Here is a 20510-nt window from a genome sequence, read left to right on the forward strand (position 1 = left end):
GACTGATGAGGTGTCACCCAGGATTGGCCCAGAATCTCCCCAAATGTACTTCCCTAAATGGCTTCTCCAAATGTAATAAAGACCATTTAAACACTTTGTTACCAAAACTGATTTTTATTTGCATAATTAGCCAAGAAATGAGTTGGATCAGTGTTACATTTAAACAGAGCATGAGAGAACATTTTAAAAAGGTATTGCTTTGGTTAAATAACACTCTTTTAATGATTCTGGACAAGATTTCTTAAATATAACACAGCACAAAGAAATTAAAAGGCTCTGGGTGAAACTCCCTGAAAACATACAGGCCCAATATAATGCACATTACATGATAGATGTAATAAGCCAACACAAATTCAACTAGTGTAGACAGACAGCAGTAGGCTAGGTTAAACACATCCCTCTCCCTTGTTATCTGAGCTCACTTTCAGACCATTTCTAACTTATCCAGTGGACTGACTGAAAGATCAGACCACAAATGAGTCCTTCAATCAGTATGTTGCTGGTTTCACCAGTGTAAAAGACATTGGCAAAGAAATTAAATCCTTGAAGAATATGGAATCAAGGACCCAACAAAGACTTTTTTATACGGCTACAATGAGAAAGTCTTGGTGTAGATCATTGCAAAAAAACAACTGTCACTGTGTAGGCAATTTGGGGTGTTCTTTGCAATAATGCTTTTTACAAAATGTGAAATGCATCGTTGTTTGCTGTAGAAAAAATGGCAAAGACAAAAGCTGTCAGCTAGCCCTTCTCAGGTCTCTGAAAGAGTGGTTATTGAAGAGATGGACATCAATTTGAAATGACCAGCGCTTTGAACGAGAGTACATTTAAAATATTTACAAATATGCTTCAGGATATGTTCGGGAGGAAATTAGACGAATGAAACCTGAGATGACATTCCAACTAAATGTATTACAGTGATATCTTAGAATTTTGAATTCTTGAATGATTCATTTTAAAGTACATGAGGGTTAATGTGATGAGTCAGAAAATGTATCTCTAAACCTGGGTGTGTGTGAGTCCTAGAGGGTGTTGATGTCTTGACCATGGAGTCACAAGTACAAAAATAAATCTGACTACTGACAGCCTATTTCCAGTCAATGCTACAATTATACGTTCAGTTCTGTTATCGGTCACAGGATGAGAAAAGTGGTAAATGGCACAAGAGCTTTCACCAGTTGAAGATCTTTCACCAGTTGAGCAAAGTTTTCACAAGATAAAAAAAAAAGAAAACAACAGGTCAACTGCATAATGCCTGCTTCCTGCTATAATATAGACACATTTTTAATGATTTCAAACAGAAACACTCAACCAGTGAGCAACATACCGCAAACACTTGTCATGTGCTTCAATGTGTTCGTACAGTGTTCACGTCAGCAAGCACGTACCCTAACTATTTCAGGTTAACTGTTAGGGTTTGAAGAAAACCACGCAGTTTGAGCATCAGAAGAGAGCAGAGGCAGGCCTGAGCCTGACCAGATCCATTACACTCCAGGCGCCAACGGGAGACTGTTGGAATCTCCAGCACATTATACCTAAACTACATATACTGACACCTACATACTTGAGCCATACATAATTCCATAGTTAGACATTTGTACGCAGACAACCCCTCAAATACACCCTTTCTGAGAAACATTCGGTGCGCCCCTTTTCCCCAAACTCACTTGAATACATACAGGCGTATACTTTCTCTCTCTCTCTCTCTCTCTCGCTCTCTCTCTCTCTCTCTGTCATCCTCCCCCTCTAACTGAAAAGCTTGACAAAGCAGCCCTGGCAGTAGGGCTTGTCGTTCTGCTCCTTGAAGGTGCCCTTGTTGAGCTGCTTGAGGCAGAAGGCACAGACAAAGTGCTCCGGGTGGAACTTCTTGGCCATGGCGGTGATGCAGCGGCCGGTGATGGGCTTCTGACAGCCGGAGCAGAGGGACCCGCGCCGCTCGTGGTAGTGGACCTCGCAGTACGGCTGGCCGTCGTGCTCAAAGAAACTCCCGTTCACGAAGGGGGTGAAGCACTCCTGCGAGGGGGCGAAAACAAAGAGAGCAGGGCAGGACACGTTTTACGGATCAGGGGGATGAACAACGGCGCGCTTTGTTTGGTCACGACAAAGAGGCGGCGCGTGGTACCGACCCTGCAGACGAAGCACTCGGGGTGCCAGAGGGAGTTGAGGGCGGAGATGTAGTTCTCCAGGATGGCGCGGGCGCAGCCGCCGCACTTGGGCGCAAACATGTCAAAGTAGTCCTTCCTGCAGTACGCCTTGCCGTCCTTCTCGTGGAAGCCTTCGGGGAGGGGACACACACACACACACACACACACAGGGGTTAGCGGGACTGAACGTCTGGATGGACGGATGCGGGGAGAGCATGAGGCGAGTACTCACCCTCCGGGCCAAAGAACGATCCGCACTGAGCACAGAAGAAGTGCTCCGGGTGCCATGTCCGGTCCAGCGCCGTCACAACTTTCTGTACACGGGCAACAAGGGAGTCAGATGGCTGAGCGGTGAGGGAGTCGGGCTAGTAATCGAAAGGTTGGCCCGATCGATTCCCCGCCGTGCCAAATGACGTTGTGTCCTTGGGCTAGGCACTTCACCCTTCTTGCCTCGGGGGGAATGTCCCTGTACTTACTGTAAGTCGCTCTGGATAAGAGCGTCTGCTAAATTACTAAATGTAAATGTAAATGTAACAAAATAACACGTTACTCTCCTTTATTCCAAGTAGTGTGTGCATGTAGGGGAATTGTGTACGCTCGTTTTACTAACGTCCAGTATGGGTCCGTTGCAGTAGTAGCAGCGCGGGGAGAACAGGTTGTGGTAGTCCTTCTCACAGTACGGCTGGCCATCCCGCTCAAAGAAGTTCCTGGAGCCTATCTCCTCCTGACAGTGCGTGCACACGAAATGCTCGGGATGCCATGTACGCCCCATGGCAGTGACCACCTAGTCAGACAGACAAGAGATAGAATGGACATAATCCTGCTGACCTAGGGAAGGTCAAAAAAAGCATTCCGTAGCTTTAGAACCAGCGTCTACGAGACCCAGCTCGAGTCCCCTCACCTGTCCCACTATGGGTTTACAGCAGGCCCCACACACGCCCTTGGCCACGGTCTGCACGCCCAGTTTGTGGAGGTCAGACTGCAGGCTGCCCAGCATGTTGTCCAGCTTGTTAACCTGCGTCGGCGGTCCTCCGGGGGCCCCGCCCTTCCCCTGAGCCATGATCTGGAGGAAGGACGGAGGGTGAGACGGCCAACAGAGCAGCACATATGTTTCTGTGTCTCACGAAACACACGCTGCGCACGCGCGCACACGCGCACACACACACTTCTGAGTTGACTAGACACATGAAAAAGAAGAGTGTTTTAGGCAAATCAGAAGACAGACGACAGAAAATGACAGAGATCCATGCCTGCATCGGAGGGAAGATGGGGTCGTATTCTGTTTGACAGCCGACCGACACCAGAACTTTGGGGGGCGGGGGGGGCGGTAGCTCCACGGGGGGGGGCTGGGGGGGCGGGGCTTGGGGGGGCGGGGCTTGAGGGACGGGCTGAGGGGGCTCCGGTATGGGGGAGGGAGGCCTTTGCACGGGGGCAGGCGGGGGCTTTGGCTGCTGGGGAGGGGCAGGGATGGGCTCCTGGGGGGGTTGTGGAGGGGGTGTGGGGGGAGGGGGAGGAGGGGGAGGGGGGGGCACGGGGGGAGGGGCCTGTTTCACTGGGGGCGGCGGCGGCGGGGGGGGTTCCTCTACGGGGGGCGGGCGGCGCGGGGCGGGGGGGGGACGGAGGAGGGAGGATGATCTTCCTCTGAGGGACGGGGGACTCTGGGGGGATGATGATCTGAGGAGGAGAGAGGAGAGCAGACAGAGAGGAAACAACCACATGGGAAAATGAGCGGAAAAAGGAAAATACATTTCTCAATGCAGAACGGGGAGACATAGTCTCCGGCGATACGCCGAAGACGTGATTCCCGACTGAACGTTTTGTTGTCGGGGGCCGACCTTGTCCACCTCGACCCCCGCCCCCTCGGGTCGGAAGCGCTGGGGCTTGGACATGACGATGACGCCCTCGGTGAGCCAGTCGTCGGGCTGCTTGCGGCGGCGCTCGGCGCGGCCGATCCCCAGTTTCCCCTGGAGCTCCTCTATGAGGCGGTCCTGGGAGCTGCTCTTGTTGACGATGATGGGGCCCATCTTCCTGCGCAGGAGCCCGTCACGGTACATGGGGTGCACGTTCGGGGTCTCCTTCGTGCGCCTGATCACGGACTTGAGCTGGGAGAAGGAGGATCTCGTCAGACACCCCCTGATCTAGGAGTCCCTCCGCGCGTCCCGGTTAGAAACATCCAGCCGGGAATGCAGTCCAGTTAGATGAGGGGACCAACCGCAAGCCAATCAAAAGCGGGGGATGCAGGGGGAGCCCCCCCCCCGGTGGAACGTTCTGGGAGAGCCGCTGGTCTCGGTGTCACACTCCATGCGGTTCTTACATGCTCAGACACCCCCCCCCCTCCCCTCACGCAGCTTAGCAACACACCCTCGGGGCACTCATTGGTCCTTTACAAGCGTCATGCTACACTGGTGACAACAGGTGACTGGGGTGTTTGTGTGTGTGTGTGTGTGTGGGGGGGGGGGGTGGTTTACATCTCACAAGCTAGTACAAAAATACAGCCCATCAAATTCAGCCGTTTGCATGTGTAAATATCTGGATGTGCAACAGCTCCCAGGAGAGCTAACCGCGTGACGTGTAGATTAGCATTGACACAGCACACGTTACGAGCCACAGTGCATGTCTGTGCAGTCGGGTGAGCGAGGGGGCGGAGCCAGGACGGAAGGGGGGGGGGGCGGAGCCATACATGTCCCGAGGCTGACATCCTGTCCAGGGTGGCGGGCTGGAGCAGGGGCAGGTCAAAGGCGGCGTCAGGCGTCCCGGGGCAGGAGGACGGGGTCAGCGACTCGTCCATCCAGCTGGCCTCGGTCAGGGGGGTCATGCTGCCGTCCGTGTACGGCCTCTCCGTGTAGGACGTCATGGAGCCGTCCATGCCGTCGTGGAGGGACATGTTGAGCTCCACGTCGGCCCAGTCCAGCACGTCCCGCTGGCCGTCCATGCAGCCGTCCACCGAGCCGTCCTGGGTGCTGGTGTCCGGCTGGACGTCCCTCCGGTCGGCGGGCACCACCGCCTCCTCGTGGACCTCCCGCACGCCGTCTCTGTTCAGGCCCAGGGTCTCCCTCTTCAGCTGAGGGACCTCCCTCTCCAGGTGGGCCGCTCGGTCGCTCTCCATCTTACTGAAACTCATGGCCAGCAGCTTGTCCAGGGCTTCGTCCAGGGAGGGGTCCGTCGCCGGGGACACGTGCCCAGCCAGGGGGCTGCTTCCCTGGGCTGGGGGGTTAGGCTCCTTCCTGGTGAATACCGGGGTGGAAGGGGCTTTGGACGTGGCTGGAGACGGCGAGTGCTGCTTGGGGGCTGCGAGGGTGGGAGAGGGGGACTTGGTGACGCTGGCTGGTGAGGGGGACTTGGGGGCGTGGGCGAGGGGGGGAGTGAAGCTCTTGAAGGGAGCCGGGCTGGAGAAGTTGAGCTCCAGGTCCCGCAGGAGGCTGAGTCCGTTGGCCGTGGGCTCGAGTTCACAGGAGAGCTCTTCCACCGTCAATGAGAAGAGTTCCAGGGAGGGACTGGGGGGCTTGCAGGGGGGGGTGGTGGGACTGGGCGAGGGTTTAGGGCTGTGGACGGGACTGGGCCCTGGTCTCAGGGGGCTTGTACTGGGGGGAGACGGGCTGGAGGCGTGGGAGAGGACAACCAGGGACTTGTGCTGATAGGACAGCATGACGGGCGACACGTCGACGACGGCGTCCGCCTCGAGGTCGCCGGCCGTCGAGAGGGGGGAGGGGGGGCTCCGCGGGGGCGCCCCCCCTCCTCCTCGATGTGGAGCTCCAAAGACGCTGGGTGCGAGAACACGGGGGAGTCGCAGAAGGGCCGCGGGGGGAGGAGGGGGGAGGGCACGGCGGGGGAAGGGGAGGAGGCGAGGCCTGGAGGACGGACGCCCGGAGGGGTGGGGGAGACTCCCGCCTGATCAAGGTGGGGGTCAGAGTTCACAGAGCCCAGAGAGCTGGGCTGGAGGACAGGACAGGACAGGACAGGCAGGAGAGGAAGCAGATGAAGAGGGCGTTAAGGAGAGTCAAATCGAGAGAAGAACTTGACAGTCATGAAAAAAGAAAGATCAAGCAGATGGAGGGAGAGAACCGTACACACACTCAACACACACACACACCTTAAAGTCAGACAGGGAGGCCATGAGCTCATCCAGCTCACGGGTGGCACAGGAGGCTGAGATTCTGGCCTGCTGCTGTGAGGGCGTGTCCAGCTCGCTGTGGAGCACCGAGGGGCTGGGGCTGGGGAAACACGACACAGCTGGTCACAGACACCACCACATCCACCCTGCAGGCATCCCCCAGTAGCACACCGTAGCCCGGCTCCAGGGGTGGGGGGGGGGGGGTTCTTACCTGGTGGTGGGGACAGAGCCCTCCAGCTCATCCAGCAGGCTCTCAACGGTGGGGCGCCCCTCCTCGCCCCCCCGGGTGCCGTTCCTCTTGGGCTTGTCCTGAGAGGAGGGGCCCACCCCGTTCTCGTAGTGGGTGATGCTGCAGGAGGGCAGGGGCGGGGCGGCCTCCTCTGTCAACACACACAAAGCACGGCCCTGGAAACGCCTGACACCAACACTGTACATCACACACATCAATGTTTTCCCTTGTTTTTGTTGACAAGCCCTCTGTTGACAAGAGCTGTGTGTGTGTGTGTGTGTGTGTACCTGTGGTGGGGAAGGAGGGCGAGTTCTGCTGGACAGCGTTGAGCTCCAGCAGCAGTCTGTCCAGCTCAGACAGGTTGCTGCCCAGGGCCGAGTTCATGGCAGACGCAGAGGAGTCGGACGACTTCTGTTTGTTTGGGAAGCTGAGAGAGAGACAGAGACAGAGACAGAGAGAGAGAGACACAGGCTGTTTACAGGGGAAACGGGGACAGTCAGACGGCGTCTGGCTGTGTGTCTAGGTCCTCACCTGTAGACGTGATCCTCCTCTACGTGAGACAGGGTGGGGCTGTTGCTGTCCTGGGACCACGAGCTCTTCTGGGCCGAGCCCAACGACTGCACGCACACACACACACGCACGCACGCACACACACACACACACACACACACACACACACACACACACACACACACATCCACTTAGCCCGGTACAGAGAGGACACAGACATGAGGCGTGTCAGGGGTGCGTCTGGGTACCTCACCTGCTGGGAGGAGTGCAGGGACCCCGGGGGGTCGATCACAGAGCCGTTGAGGGCCTCGGCTGAGGGAGGGGGAGGGACCGGGGGTGGGAGAGAGACATCCTCCTGGAAGGAGTTCCCCCCGGTGGGGATGGAGTAGGGCGTCTCGTCGGGCAGGAACACGGGCCGCTTGGAGATGTGGGACGTCGTCGACTCCAGGTCCGCCAGCAGCGCGTCTGCACGGAAACGACAAGGTTTTTTTGAACCCGTCTCACACCCCGACAGAGGGCCGCTGTCTGGGCCGCTTAGGGGCTCTGTGCGCTAGCGATGGCTGCGTGCAACAGCCGCCTCTCGTTCCAAACTGTCACCCAGGCACGGCACGGCTTGTGACAAAGCCCAGTCACACCTAAACCCTGTAAGTCAGGTAAACATTCCCCCTCGCCCCCCCGCCCGGACCTCCCAAACTTTCTCTCTGTCCATCAATCAGCTGAGCGAGCACCTAAAAATACATGGCTGCTGACAGTACCTGACCGAGTGTCAGTCAGTCAGTCAGTCTGTCAGTCAGTCTGTCAGTCAGTCAGTCAGTCAGTCAGTCAGTCTGTCAGTCTGTCAGTCTGTCAGTCTGTCAGTCTGTCAGTATGTCACTTGGTCATATACCTCAGCCAAGCCTTTTCACTGGAAAAATATTTCTTAACTTCTCCTTTTCATAGAGTCTGTGTGAGGCAATGTGGGCAGGTCCAGACAGACCTTCAGATGGACAGACAGACCTACAGTAACTAAGGGGGTAACGCTTTACCCTGCTGAGTGGCTGTTGACGTGCCAGAACAAAATAGGTGCTTACATCACCCAGTCTGTCCATCCCCAGTCAGTCAAGAATAGCCTGTAAAATGTCTGTGCATTCTCCAGAGTGGCAAAGGGAGTCCACTCTTGCTTTATCTAGAAACGTCTTCGACGAGGACACCAGTTGGTTCATTGCCTCAGAGGCGAATCATAAAGGTCAGGTTACTTCTAAAGACGAAATAACCTGAGAGACAGCCTTCAAACACACAGAGAACTGCTCCTCCAAGCAACCAGCGCCAGACAAACCCTTTCAATCCAAACACACAGGCACGACGCTTATTCAAATATCGCAAAACACTGACTTATCATTATCACTGTATATGAAATCCGATAATCCCACACAAGCCAACATGTTTTTACTCACAGTCTTCCACCAGGCTGTTCCAGTCCCCCGGTAGTGACTAGCTGTGTACGGTGCAGCGGCAGGGGAGGGACTGAGGGGTGCTGGGGGGGGGGGGGGGGCAGGGGGGGAGCACGCATGGGAGGAGGGCGTGGTTTGGGACAGGCACCAGGGTCAGTGTAAACTGTCCAATTCCTCACACCTCACACCGGTTCTATTTATTAACTCCCCCAACGCACACGCAGACGGGCGAGCGCCTGAAGTCGTCCTCTTTCCTCATGTAGTCCGCCATTCTTCGGACGCCCCCAGTACAAATGTACGAAAGGGTACATTTTTTTCTTTTCTTTCAATCGAGGCGTCGTGCACTAGAGTATTTGGTGCTACCGCAGCCCTGAACAACTTGTCCACCACAACTTCCCACCACATGACTTCCTCCTGGGTAGAGAGGATGATATAAAGGCCACAGAAAGACCCCATCCAGCCCAGTGGCTCAACGTTCAAGACGTGCACTGTAACCGCATGGGAAGCGGTGCCTATTTAAAGCTGTAAGCTCAGCAAGTAGCCTAGCCCAAGACAGCGCAAACATGTTGAAATATAACTACCAGCTCAAAATAATCTGCACCTGGTGCTGACACGCTAAACAAGGTCTTACTCGAGTTGACTTCATCACTCACACAACAAAGGCCTCAAAACACAGGCCCGATTGTCTCGACTTCCCAACTTTGGTTTCCGTACCGCACTCCAGCAATGGAGTCATTCATCACCTAATTCCTATAAGACCCAATCACACAGTTCTCCCAAAAATGCTCTGTACACAATCTGTTCCCAACTGGGATGACGTGGGCTCCGGCTGTCTGGGAGGAACCGAACGACCTGATTGGTGGCAGAGAGCCAGCTTCCTCCCATCTGGAGAGGGCCGCTGGGCCCAGCTCAGCTCCTCAATATCTGCTACCAGATGCACACCTCCCCTCCCCTCTGTTGCATGCAGCAGCTAGGACCCGCTAGCTCAGCTAACCTGGACCAACTCAGTACTCAGGGACTATCACAATCTCATTATGGGATTAAATATCGTTTTTTTTTTGTATGGCAATTACAGTTTGTGTTCACATACACGGGTCAGAAGCTTGCTGGATTACTAATGCAAGGCGGATAACCGCCAGAGAGGAGGCTTGGTCTGGCTGGGATGTGTGTGTGTGTCTTTAGGAGGGGGGGGGCCTGTAGGGGGCAGCAAGGAGTCTGAAGGGACGACTGAGGGGGAGGTGGCCCAGGCTTGTCCATAGGGAGTTAGCAGCATTAAGAATGCAAACAAGTACAGTAATCCAAGTAGCAGACTAATCTTTTCCATAGCAGCAGGGGGTGGGGGGAGATGGTTTAAGAGTCCAGCTTTTTTCAGAAAACATCCTGACCATGATTCTATTGTGCGAGGCTGATCAGCTCAGTAGGAGGATCGGGCCAAGACCAAGGAGGCCGAGATGACGTTGTCGCATAATAAAACCACCCTAAAATGATTCACATCATGTTGCCCCAACACACATTTTCAGTGAAAAACCCCCTAAACAAACTGTGTTCAGACCCACCGCTTTTTAAGAACGTCCTGCTTTTCGTACTGCATGTGCCTTCTTCGCTTGGTGGGTGCGAGTACATTCTTGCCTGTGTAACCCCCCACCCCACCTACACAATCCTGCACAGTCCTGCACAGTCCTGCAGCCTTTATCTGATGGGCGGGAAGGTGCATGGGGAATTCCAGGCATTCCACTGTCTGCCTCAGAGAAACAAGCCCCGCTAGGGAGCAGAGAGGGTGGAGAGAGGGAGGAGAGAGGGTGGAGAGAGGGTGGAGAGAGGGTGGAGAGAGGGAGGAGAGAGGGTGGCAGAGAGGGTGGCAGAGAGGGTGGCAGAGAGGGTGGCAGAGAGGGTGGCAGAGAGGGTGGAGAGAGGGTGGCAGAGAGGGTGGCAGAGAGGGTGGCAGAGAGGGTGGCAGAGAGGGTGGCAGAGAGGGTGGCAGAGAGGGTGGAGAGAGGGTGGCAGAGAGGGTGGCAGAGAGGGTGGCAGAGAGGGTGGAGAGAGGGTGGCAGAGAGGGTGGCAGAGAGGGTGGCAGAGAGGGTGGCAGAGAGGGTGGAGAGAGGGTGGCAGAGAGGGTGGCAGAGAGGGTGGCAGAGAGGGTGGCAGAGAGGGTGGCAGAGAGGGTGGCAGAGAGGGTGGCAGAGAGGGTGGCAGAGAGGGTGGCAGAGAGGGTGGCAGAGAGGGTGGAGAGAGGGTGGCAGAGAGGGTGGCAGAGAGGGTGGCAGAGAGGGTGGAGAGAGGGTGGCAGAGAGGGTGGCAGAGAGGGTGGCAGAGAGGGTGGCAGAGAGGGTGGCAGAGAGGGTGGCAGAGAGGGTGGCAGAGAGGGTGGCAGAGAGGGTGGCAGAGGAGTGGAGGGCACAGGAAGGGGGGGGGGGGGCATGGCATGAGCCGGGCACGCACACTTGAAAAGAAAACAATCAAAACAATGTTCTTCCATACCAGAGGTCAAACAGAACCCTCGTTGTGTTCATTTAGCAGGAAACCTCGTAATAAAAAAAAATTAAACCAAATCTGTCAGGGTGAGGGTGAAAATCCAACATTAAATAGATGATTACAGGGCTTCTTCCGCAAAGTACAGCGTGCTTGGAATTCCAGGGCAAGAGAGAGATGTCAGTGATTTGACTGCGCCCACTCCCAAAGAGCCACGCTTTCCCAGCAGCCAGGCAGGGCTGGCTAATCCTCCCCATTAACACACAGGACACAGCCATGGGCCACCGGGCCCTCGGCTCACCTGTTTATAGCTGGGGAGCAAAGAGCAGAGCTGGCCACAGCCAGAAACATTATCCCATCAGGCCAGCCCAACATGGTATTTATATCAAACAAGAGAGACCGGGGCCGCTGGGGATACCAGGCAGAACTGGAGGGGGGCGGGGGAGGGAGGGAAGCTACTGTACAAGGAGACCCATAGGGGAACCTGCTCGATGCGTGGAGGACTCACTTAGGAGGGGACCCACAAGAACGCACAGGTGTACAAGAGAGAGGTGGGGTATCAGAACCTACAGAGAGATCTTCGGGCAAAGATGGGGGCATGGCTTCAAAGTAAACACCGCTAAAAATACCCGGCCAAGTAGTCCTGGAGCCGAAAGATGACACTCCCCCTCATGAGAAGCTGGACCAAAATAAAAGCACTTCCACACAGGTCAGTAAATCATATGACAGGGGGAACCTGAAGACTGTACGTACACAGTCACACACTGACACACAGACAGCGAAGACAAACTCAAACATTCTATCCCCTCTCGCTATGTTTCTGCCCTGGCATATGGGCCAGTCAAACCCATGTCTTTAGACACATCGGCCCTGCTCCGACAGATTCGCGCCCATTCAAATGTATAAGGGTGTCAGTACGTGTGAGAAGTCGTCGGTGAATAACGTGCGAGGTTAACAGGGCGGAACCGTGGTAAAAGCCCGACAGAATGACGGTCTTGTCTTTCCTCGCCGTAATCTGCTGCTTGCGAAACACAGCGCCTGAAAGACACACCGTGCCCTGGAAACAGCAGCCGGCTCACACTGCAGCCCTGTCGCTGGCTGCTCAGCCTGAGCAGAGTCACACTGAGGCTCTTTGAGGTTTGAACGCCGTGCCCTGGGGTGTCCCAGCTTGAGTAATGTGGGAAGAATCCAGCCAGCACTCTGGATTCCTCCGCAGTAACTCTGACCCGTCAGGAAAATAATCAGCACTGCTTTCTGAGCCAAGGCCAGGGGAGAGAGAGAGAGAGAGAGAGACAGAGAGACAAAGAGAGAGAGACACACACACACACACACAGAAACAAAGACAAGAGAGGCAGCAGGGGGAATGTGTGGCTGACTTTTATTAGTCAAAACACCCCCATAACAGCCGTATGACAGTGTAAATCCCCCGCCCGCCCCTCCTCCCTCCGTTTCCTGGCCAACAACACTGATTCTGCTCATTGTTTTCTCCGCTGTTTCCCCAGGATGTAAAGCAGGGTCTGTTGCCTAAGCGATGATGTCACCCACGCAGCTCCCCTCCCCAGGCCCAGAACAGGATGGGTGTGGAGCCCTCGACCCAGACTGATTTACAGTCAGGACCCTCCCATTCGACCAGAAGGCCAGCCTGCTAACACACAGGCTAGGGGTGGTATGCATCAGCCAGCATACTCCAACCTAACCCCGAAACTCTCAATGGGAGGATGATTAGGCCTAGTCTGGTTGCACTTGGTTTAGTGCTGACGTGGTGAAATCCACAACTCACTAAGGGCAATGTTTTTTTTGTGTTTTTTTTTTTTTTATCATTCAGATCACCCTCACTTACAGAAAATGTATAGTTTTCCCTTGACCTGGAGAGTATAGTCCTCTTTGATTAGGTAATTAACTAATGCACTCCTTGCGAATAGAGAATTACAACAGGGCTATGATGAGCCTTATTAACAGATGGCCTGCAGTCAGATCTCTCCGTGATTGGCTACCCTTTCCTCACAACCACAACTTCGAATGTCTTCCTGTGGTGAATTAACCCACGGGCATAGATAAGGGCCTTAGATCCCTGTCAAGCTCCAGACCCTCAGGGTCAGTCACAGCTCGGCCCTGGACCTCACAGGAGCCTGAGGAATTCACACGAAGCAGGGGGCCGACTCCACATTCTGCCCCAAATCAAACACCCTCGGTGAGTCTGACACCGTGTCTGGCCGTCACATGTGGTTAAGAGTCACACCTGGGGGGAGGGCTTGTCCCCCCCCCCGAGGCCACATCAGTACGGCTGGGGGCTGGACGCCACCTGGTCCTTGGAACAACAGTTATAATGCCCCTCCCCCCTCCACCCACCCTCCCTCGCTCCCTCGGCCCGTGCTGGAAAATCAGAGGCCTCTTCTAAGCAGCATTCACTATGGAATCCCCAAACTCCACTATGGAATCTGGGTAAGGGTCAGTTGCGGGAGCATCTCCGCAACCCAGAGCCAAGGGGAAAGGGGAGAGGACGGTGGGTCAGGCCCTGTGATGGGGCATCTGATCGGGTTTCGTCAACCAGCATGTCACCGCAACCTACTCCCAAGTCATCTCTGAACGAGGGGTGGGAGGGTGGTGGAGAGTGGGGGTGGAGAGAGGGGTGGAGAGAGAGAGAGGGGGGTTGAACTGTGAGGACTGTTCGTGTTCGTGGATCTCGAGGTGGGTGAAGGAGGTGAACCGTGACCCGGTGAGTATTTGGCCTTGGACCCTGACAAACAGCGATGTTAAACATTCCACAGCGGCCTCGCCCCCTCTCCTTCGGCCGGTCGACTAAGTGAGACTGCAGGCTCCCTCTCTCTTAACAATCAACCCTTTCACTGGCCCGGGGCGGCTTTAGCATCTAATACGACCCAAAGGTATTCTCTCTGTGCAAGCACGCACAAAATAAGGCTCCTCATCTCTCCACTTAAACAAACCAACAGTACATCTTACGGCTATTTTTGGGCCGTCCCTGCAGTGGTGGACATGGACTATGTTCTATTCAAACGAGGACTGGGGTCTTCACGTGTAGTTTTAATGATATAACACTATTTTATTCGATAATACTCTTCTTGGACATATTTAGAAAAAAGGGCCAGGTGATAGACTGTAAAAACAAAATTAGTAGTTCAGAGATCAGGGCCTGGGGTGAGAGGTCAGTGAACTGTGACGCACAGTTGACAGGTCAACGAGACACATACACAAAATAGAATAGCGCAGGCTTCCATTCTTTACACGACAGAATGATGTGCATGAAATGCATGTGGCGGGTTTGTGTGTGTGTACACATATGTGCACTTGTATTAACCAGGTCAAACTTCAGTATCTGTTTGCAATGTGAATACGCCTGGCTCCAGGTGTTTCTTTGTGTAGAGGTCTATGATGCATGTCCTTATGAGAATGAACTGTCGAGCCGTTCTGCTGCAAATGTAGACTACTCTGACACTCAGTCTGCATGAGTCAAATGAGTTAAAATAGATAACTATACAAAGTATTATAGACGGATAAAGTTTTTGAGGAACATGCACTTCTCCAAATGCAAAATACAACAATTGCAATTATCTATCAAGGGTTGAGATGACCAGTAATTGTGTTTGACTGTGGTCATTGAGGAACATTTAGGCGTATATTTTACTTTGTACTTGCATCTCAATCTGACCTTCTACCTTGTTGATCTTGAACAAAACCATAAAGGCATTTGTTCCAGTTCAATAGCATCTCATGTTGGCATTGACATAACAACAAGGCTTAGTGATTAAACGGACTAGGATTCATACTTTAGTCTGGCTCTATCACAATTAAAATATTTTACAGGTGATTAATGGCGCATGTTGTTCTCAACAATTTTTGTTAAGACAATTAACAACAGAGAAAGTGGGTAGTTTAGGTACATTAGATAAAATTGAAAGATGGATATCAACTGTACTAAACTCGAAAACAATGTAAAATCTATTCGGGACAGACTACGAATCGAATTTACAGGATGCAGTCGGTTATCCCAAAATTAAAGCAATCTTTGCAGCTTCGTCGTAAAACATTAGCTTCAGCGTCCACCGTACTTTCCGCTACACAGGACAAACACCAGTGACCAGAAGAAGAAAACACTCAAAATAGCTCACCTAAGTCTTCCATACTTGGGCCTGCCTTTGGAAATGTTTTCTTTCTTAATAACTTTGAGACTTTTTTCAGCGTCCGGGATTTGCTCTCCAAAACTTCCCCGTTGCCGAAGAAGTTGGTCAGAAGTTACAAGACCGCGCCGTGCTGTGCTTGTGGAGGCTGCTTCACGGGGACGCGCATCCAACATGAAAGAACCTATCCTCGGCAGACGGATGAGAGACCTCTAGCGACTAGAACTGATACATGGATATATTACAAAGGAAACATTGTTGGACATAAATATTGTTACGTCTCTCTAAACACTAAAACCACTTATACAACAATAACGTTTATTTTCATGGAAATAAAACACTTTTGTCAGGGAATTCACATTTGTAATCCTTATTAAACCAGGCCAGGAAGCCACAGTTTTAGTTAAGACTTCAATCAGTAATTTCCACTCATTCTTTTTTATGAATATACTTGATATATCCACTTGTTGAAATGTTATAATGTAAAACATAAATGCACTTAATGATGACAAGACTCTTGTAATTGTACCTGTCCAAATAACCAACTGTGTGTGAAGGGAAAGAGTGCACCCTTCTATGAATTCACAGTTGTCAGGTACAGCCATCATTATAAGAACTGAAGCAATAACCATAACAAATTGGAAAAGGCGAGCAAAATAAATATAACATTTTATTATACAGATATTAAACAAGTTTGTTGTACCATAAAACTTTATTATGCACATCATATTTTGAACTAGGCACTAGTATCATGTCAACTGTACTTAAAATCCAGAAACAAGCAGGGAGGATTTATTGTACCCACTGACTCCTAACCTGTCTATGATAGCTACTATTGAGGTGGCACGTTAATTCAAATACAAATATAACAAACCTATCATATTTGTCTTTGGGACACTTTTGAGAGATATGCAACGTGTCTTGAACCCAGTCGATCGGTGATTCCGGTGGTTGTCAGAAGTCTACAGCTTTGAGTTTCCTCTCCTCCTCCGGGCTGAGAGCCTGCTGGGAGAGGATCTTCCCGTGCAGGCGGTGATGCTTCCCTATCCCCAGCCGCGGCAGGCCGCGGTTCAGGCCCTCCAGCAGGACGCAGGACTTACACAGGGCCTGGCTGGAGATGTAGCCACAGCGACCGCAGGTCCCCTGAACCGGCATCTTCACGTCCTCCCGCACAGACAGGTTCTCCCCGGAATGGATGACGTCCATGATGGCACTGGGACGCACGGCCTCCAGGTCTTTGAGGAAGGCCCGGGCGTGGCCGCGGTAGGCGTTGGGGGAGTAGATGCACTCGGTGGAGAAGTAGTCCAGCTTCTTGAAATAAGCGTAGAGGACGATCTCCTTCTCGTAGGCGTACTTGAGGGGCTTGCATCGGGGCACCACGCCCTCCCCCACGCCCTCCCCCTCGCTGGCCGTGCTGATGGAGGTGCAGCGGCGAAGGCGGGCGATGTCCCCTCGGAGGACGTTCATCAGAACCGTCTCGGCCACGTCGTCTGCGTTGTGACCTAAACGGAGAGAGAGAGACGCGCGTTTAAACGGTGACACGTCGATTTGAGATGACTGAGGATTTTGTTTGCTTGTTTTTACGTTACCTGTGCATATCTTATCCACTTTCAGCATAACGGCACCCCGATCCAGCGCCTGCCTTCGGAAAACTCCACAGAAAGTGCAATTGTTCTTCAGACCAACCTGTTTGACTATGGCATCCATTGTCCAGCCATACAGCTCCTCATAGGACACTATCTTAAGAGGCAGGTCGTATTGCTGCTGGTTCCTCTTCACCGTTTCCAAGGAATCGTCACGGTAACCTGTGATGCCCTCATCCACAGACAGCAGCAGCAGTTTAAGACCATAGCTGTAACGTTCGTTGAGGACTTTCATGACATGAGCAAGCACAGTGGAGTCTTTCCCACCAGAGGCACCGATTCCAACAGTCTCTCCTTGTTTGAAGAGCTGTGCTAAACGTATTGTCTGGTGTACCTCCTCCTCAAAAGCCCAAAAGAAACACTCTTTACAGAGAGAGTGGCCAGTTTTAGGACGTTTCAGCACCGCACGTTTCTCTGCACAGCTGCTGCAGAGGACAGGCATGTTGTCTGTGAATCCGAGTTTATTCTAGTTAGCAAAGAGCTGGAAGGAAAACATTGCGACGATTCACAGCTACAAAGCAAACATTGAAACAGAAGCAAAAATATATGGATGTTGTATATTGAGTTTGTAAACGCAGCACATTCCTTTTGGATCGCTGGTTTTTAGACAATAATTTACATTAACTATCAGACAGTTATTTACATGTTGACATATTGACAACTAGCAAGATACTGCTTTATAAAGACTAGCTAGCTAGTTATTTTAGCTTAGCTACTTATCAAACTTGCTAGATATACGAAATATCTCCCAAGAAGTTACATGCATTACCAAATCTCCCAGGCGTTTAACGTCTGTTCTTGATAAATATCACCACTCAAAGGTATAGGTCTTATTCTATCAAAGTCAAGGCTGAAACGTAAGCTAGGCTATATAACTGGCTAGCTTTGTACAGCCTCATGTGTCGCTTCTTGGAAATGTACTTCCGGTGTTTACTCAATAAAGGAAATTACGTCATCAAATGCAAATTTCTCTCCTTTCTTCCACTGTTTTTGTCTCGTATGTATAAAGAGCGAATAAAGTTGTACAAACTAAATAATTCTGTGTAAACACACCAAATGAACACTTCAAATATAGGCTAAGGCAACAATGATTTATTAATTTGCTTTAGAAGAATGGTGCAACTAAAACAATTGCAAGAGGCATTTTGATGCAAATTGGAGTGGGTCGAGGGACTGGGGAAAAGAGCTGGGAGGATCGGGGTCACAGGCAGCAAGGTGTTGGTGCAGGAAAGAGTCACAAGCTTAGGTGGAGGGGTGGAAAGCTCCCCTCTGGTGCCACTGCATGTCCCGGATGCGCCGAACAGACTGGATCTGAGGGATCAGTGCCCCAAACTCAGAGCTGTCCTTGTACTCTCCTTTCTCAAACAGGTACTGGAAACCTCTGTAGCCGGGATATTGGTACCCCACCCAACTGGTGCAAGAGGAGCATAGATGTGACAGCCATGGCGTGGGAGACAAGAAGACATGCATTTAGAAAGGATTCCTGCGCCTGGTTAAATACTTTGGATGAATGTCACTGAAATCAGTGACATCAGTGTCTTGACAGAAATTTGTCGTTGGTGACTCACGTGCCACTCTGAACTCTTGCAGAGGAGACCTTCTCCTGGTAACCGTGCGCATGGAAGCTGGGGACATCGTCATCTATGATCTCGATCTTCTTCCCAGCGAAGCTGGGGTTTTCATAAAGGACAATCTTGTGCTCCTGGCTATCCTGAGAGAGAGATAAAGAGAGAGAGAGTCTAACCAGAAGCACAGAACCGACAGTTGCCAAGTGACGGCACACCTGGTGACTTTGGAGGAGCTTTTGCGGTTGATGAGGAAGTGTGCTGCTTTACCACTTTAATGGGGCGGAATGCGAAGATGGTGTCGCTGCGTCTGCTGTTGGTCCAGGAATCCCAGCGAGGATACTCCCCCTTCTCAAACACGTACTGCTCCCCCTTGCACATAGCCTGCTCGTATCCCACCCATCTGAAGAAGAGGATGGAGGAGGAAAAGGATCATGGATTAATCTATTTCTTGTTGTATCTATGTGCCGTGTTTAATGGGAAACTTCTACTCCACCGCCCTCTCTCTCTCTCTGTCACTCTCTGCCTCTCTCTCTCTCTGTCACTCTCTGCCTCTCTCCCTCTGTCACTCTGTCACTCTCTCTGTGTCACTCTCTACCTCTCTCTCTGTCATTATCTGCCTCTCTGTCTCTGGCTCTTTCTCTGTTGGTCCCACACTCACGGTCCACACAGCACCAGAATGGAGCCCACTTTCTCCACGCCTGCTTCCAGGAGGTTGTTACAGGGACCAGTCAGCTCATGGCATCGTCCCTGGAAGTTCTCCTGCTCATAGATGATCAACTGTGGACGAAGAGGGAAATGACCGAATGCTACTTCAATGCAAGGGCTACATCTACCGAACCGGAATGTATTTAAATAACTTCAAAGCGGTAGGTTTGTGTGGACTGTGGAAGCTCTCCACTATCCCTGCCCTTGTCCTTGCTCCAGTCCGCCTTACCTTGAAAGCACTGGTCCCTGGCTGCTGCTGCTTAGATGCAGGGTTCTGGTGATCTGTGGCCATAATGAACTGGATGGGTTTTAAAGAAACTAAGAGGAGACAGAGAAACATGTGGAGAAATGAGAAAACATGGTTAGGATCCACCGGATGTCCACAAAGTATGTTTTCCTGCGTGGCTTATTAATGTTTGGCCTGATAAAAGCAATAGGTATGTCAACAAAGATGAGGGAGTCACTCTTGTTTGAAAATACATCAAAAAACATTCGGTTTTTGCTGTCAGAAACAAAAAAAAGAGTATTTTTTGACCATAAGTATTTCCAAATGCAATTTGAAAGGTAAAACGGCGCACTGGCTGTTTAGAACATCTTTTGACGGCACACTTGTAAAGTTCAGAATCCGTGAACCCCAAAAACAAAGTTAGTTCTACATGTAATTAATGAATAGAAATGATGAAAAAAGATCTGTGTATAACATAACGTGAAAATGAGAAGAGCGCCGGACATGAATCTCTTACCAGTACCTGTCTGTGCCAGTGTGCTTGTGATGGCATGCCCAGCTCAATTTATACGGCGCGCCCAGGGGTGGAAACCCTGCCAACAGTCCTCTGTGTCCAAGCTACCCTCCAGACAAGCCTGCAATAGGCCGAGCAGGCTGGTCTGGGGGGAGGGGGGGGGTCACTGCTCTGCCTGCACCCCCCCCCCCCTTCTCACGCCCCCTCAAAGTTATTTCATTAGTTGTCAATTTTGTCCAGCCGGTCATTGTTTGATATCCACATGATTCAGCACAATTTGTGCCAAGAGTCCCACACTTACAATGAGATAGGCTGTATGCCTGGACTATGAGAGAGAGGGGGAGAGAGGGAGGGAGGGAGGGAGGGAGGGAGAGAGAGAGAGAGAGAGAGAGAGAGAGAGAGAGAGAGAGAGAGAGAGAGAGGAGGGTCGAGAGGAGTGAGAGAAAGAGCGGGAGAAACGGATGAGAAGTTTAGAGATAGAAGAGGTTGTGTACCAGATTTAAAACTGCATTTACTCATGCTGTATATAAACAGTTGACAAAGGGTTTACAGTATGTCTTGTCTATGCTAATGATCACAGAGTCCTTTGGCAAACATGTGTAATTTAGGGATGGGGAATAATGTGTAAGCACAGTGCTTTAAGGGCTTGGCATATAATGTCGGTCTTCTCACCCGTGCCAAAGATGGAGAGGGTCGACCCCCGAGTTCAGCTGTGTCAAGCAGACAAAACTGTTGACTGGACATGCCAGCTTCTTCCAGTTGGCAAGAGAAGAGCAGAGTTGCACACCAGTGTGTCCAATTGTTAACAAGAGAGCACGGTCATT

General features: G+C 52.0%; 3 protein-coding genes across 5 annotated transcripts; all 3 read right to left on the minus strand.

Moving 5' to 3' along the window:
- Positions 1-94: 94 nt before the first annotated feature.
- On the minus strand, positions 95-15178 carry pxnb (paxillin b). The gene is given in 16 exon segments (XM_084690344.1): positions 95-2013; positions 2127-2275; positions 2377-2458; positions 2755-2928; positions 3046-3207; positions 3395-3757; positions 3759-3818; positions 3980-4246; positions 4825-5870; positions 5873-6077; positions 6235-6355; positions 6467-6635; positions 6772-6911; positions 7016-7101; positions 7248-7459; positions 15022-15178. Coding segments are annotated over 16 exon segments (3516 nt in total). The 5' UTR covers positions 15035-15178; the 3' UTR covers positions 95-1746.
- Positions 15179-15687: 509 nt separating this feature from the next.
- On the minus strand, positions 15688-17589 carry ctu1 (cytosolic thiouridylase subunit 1 homolog (S. pombe)). Of its 3 annotated transcripts, none has more exons than XM_084690345.1 (3): positions 17443-17589; positions 16620-17120; positions 15688-16532 (listed from the first exon to the last, which is right to left on the minus strand). In XM_084690345.1, the coding sequence occupies exons 2-3, from the start codon at positions 17113-17115 to the stop codon at positions 15985-15987; spliced, it is 1044 nt and encodes a 347-aa protein (XP_084546471.1). In that variant the 5' UTR covers positions 17116-17120; positions 17443-17589; the 3' UTR covers positions 15688-15984. The 3 variants fall into 3 exon arrangements, with proteins under 3 accessions (XP_084546471.1, XP_084546473.1, XP_084546472.1); XM_084690347.1 differs by having other exon boundaries at positions 16620-17154; XM_084690346.1 differs by having other exon boundaries at positions 16620-17184.
- A 179-nt stretch (positions 17590-17768) lies between these two features.
- Positions 17769-19253, minus strand: crybb2 (crystallin, beta B2). Its single transcript, XM_084690416.1, has 5 exons — positions 19176-19253; positions 18900-19018; positions 18509-18641; positions 18242-18384; positions 17769-18084 (listed from the first exon to the last, which is right to left on the minus strand). Exons 1-5 carry the CDS (start codon positions 19236-19238, stop codon positions 17916-17918), a joined length of 627 nt encoding a protein of 208 aa, XP_084546542.1. The 5' UTR covers positions 19239-19253; the 3' UTR covers positions 17769-17915.
- Positions 19254-20510: the final 1257 nt, after the last annotated feature.

This window comes from Hypomesus nipponensis, chromosome 24, assembly GCF_054491055.1.
Source record: "Hypomesus nipponensis isolate SF chromosome 24, ASM5449105v1, whole genome shotgun sequence".
NCBI classification, from domain to species: domain Eukaryota; kingdom Metazoa; phylum Chordata; class Actinopteri; order Osmeriformes; family Osmeridae; genus Hypomesus; species Hypomesus nipponensis.

Excerpts from the sequence above, each read along its gene's own strand:
- crybb2 (XM_084690416.1), bottom strand. The coding sequence starts at position 19,238 with ATGGCCACAGATCACCAGAACCCTGCATCTAAGCAGCAGCAGCCAGGG. Across the intron at positions 19,019-19,175 it reads CAGGGACCAGTGCTTTCAAG|TTGATCATCTATGAGCAGGA; the intron begins GTAAGGCGGACT and ends CTTCGTCCACAG. Across the intron at positions 18,642-18,899 it reads ATTCTGGTGCTGTGTGGACC|ATGGGTGGGATACGAGCAGG; the intron begins GTGAGTGTGGGA and ends CCTCTTCTTCAG.
- ctu1 (XM_084690345.1), bottom strand. The coding sequence starts at position 17,115 with ATGCCTGTCCTCTGCAGCAGCTGTGCAGAGAAACGTGCGGTGCTGAAA. Across the intron at positions 16,533-16,619 it reads AGTGGATAAGATATGCACAG|GTCACAACGCAGACGACGTG; the intron begins GTAACGTAAAAA and ends CTCTCCGTTTAG.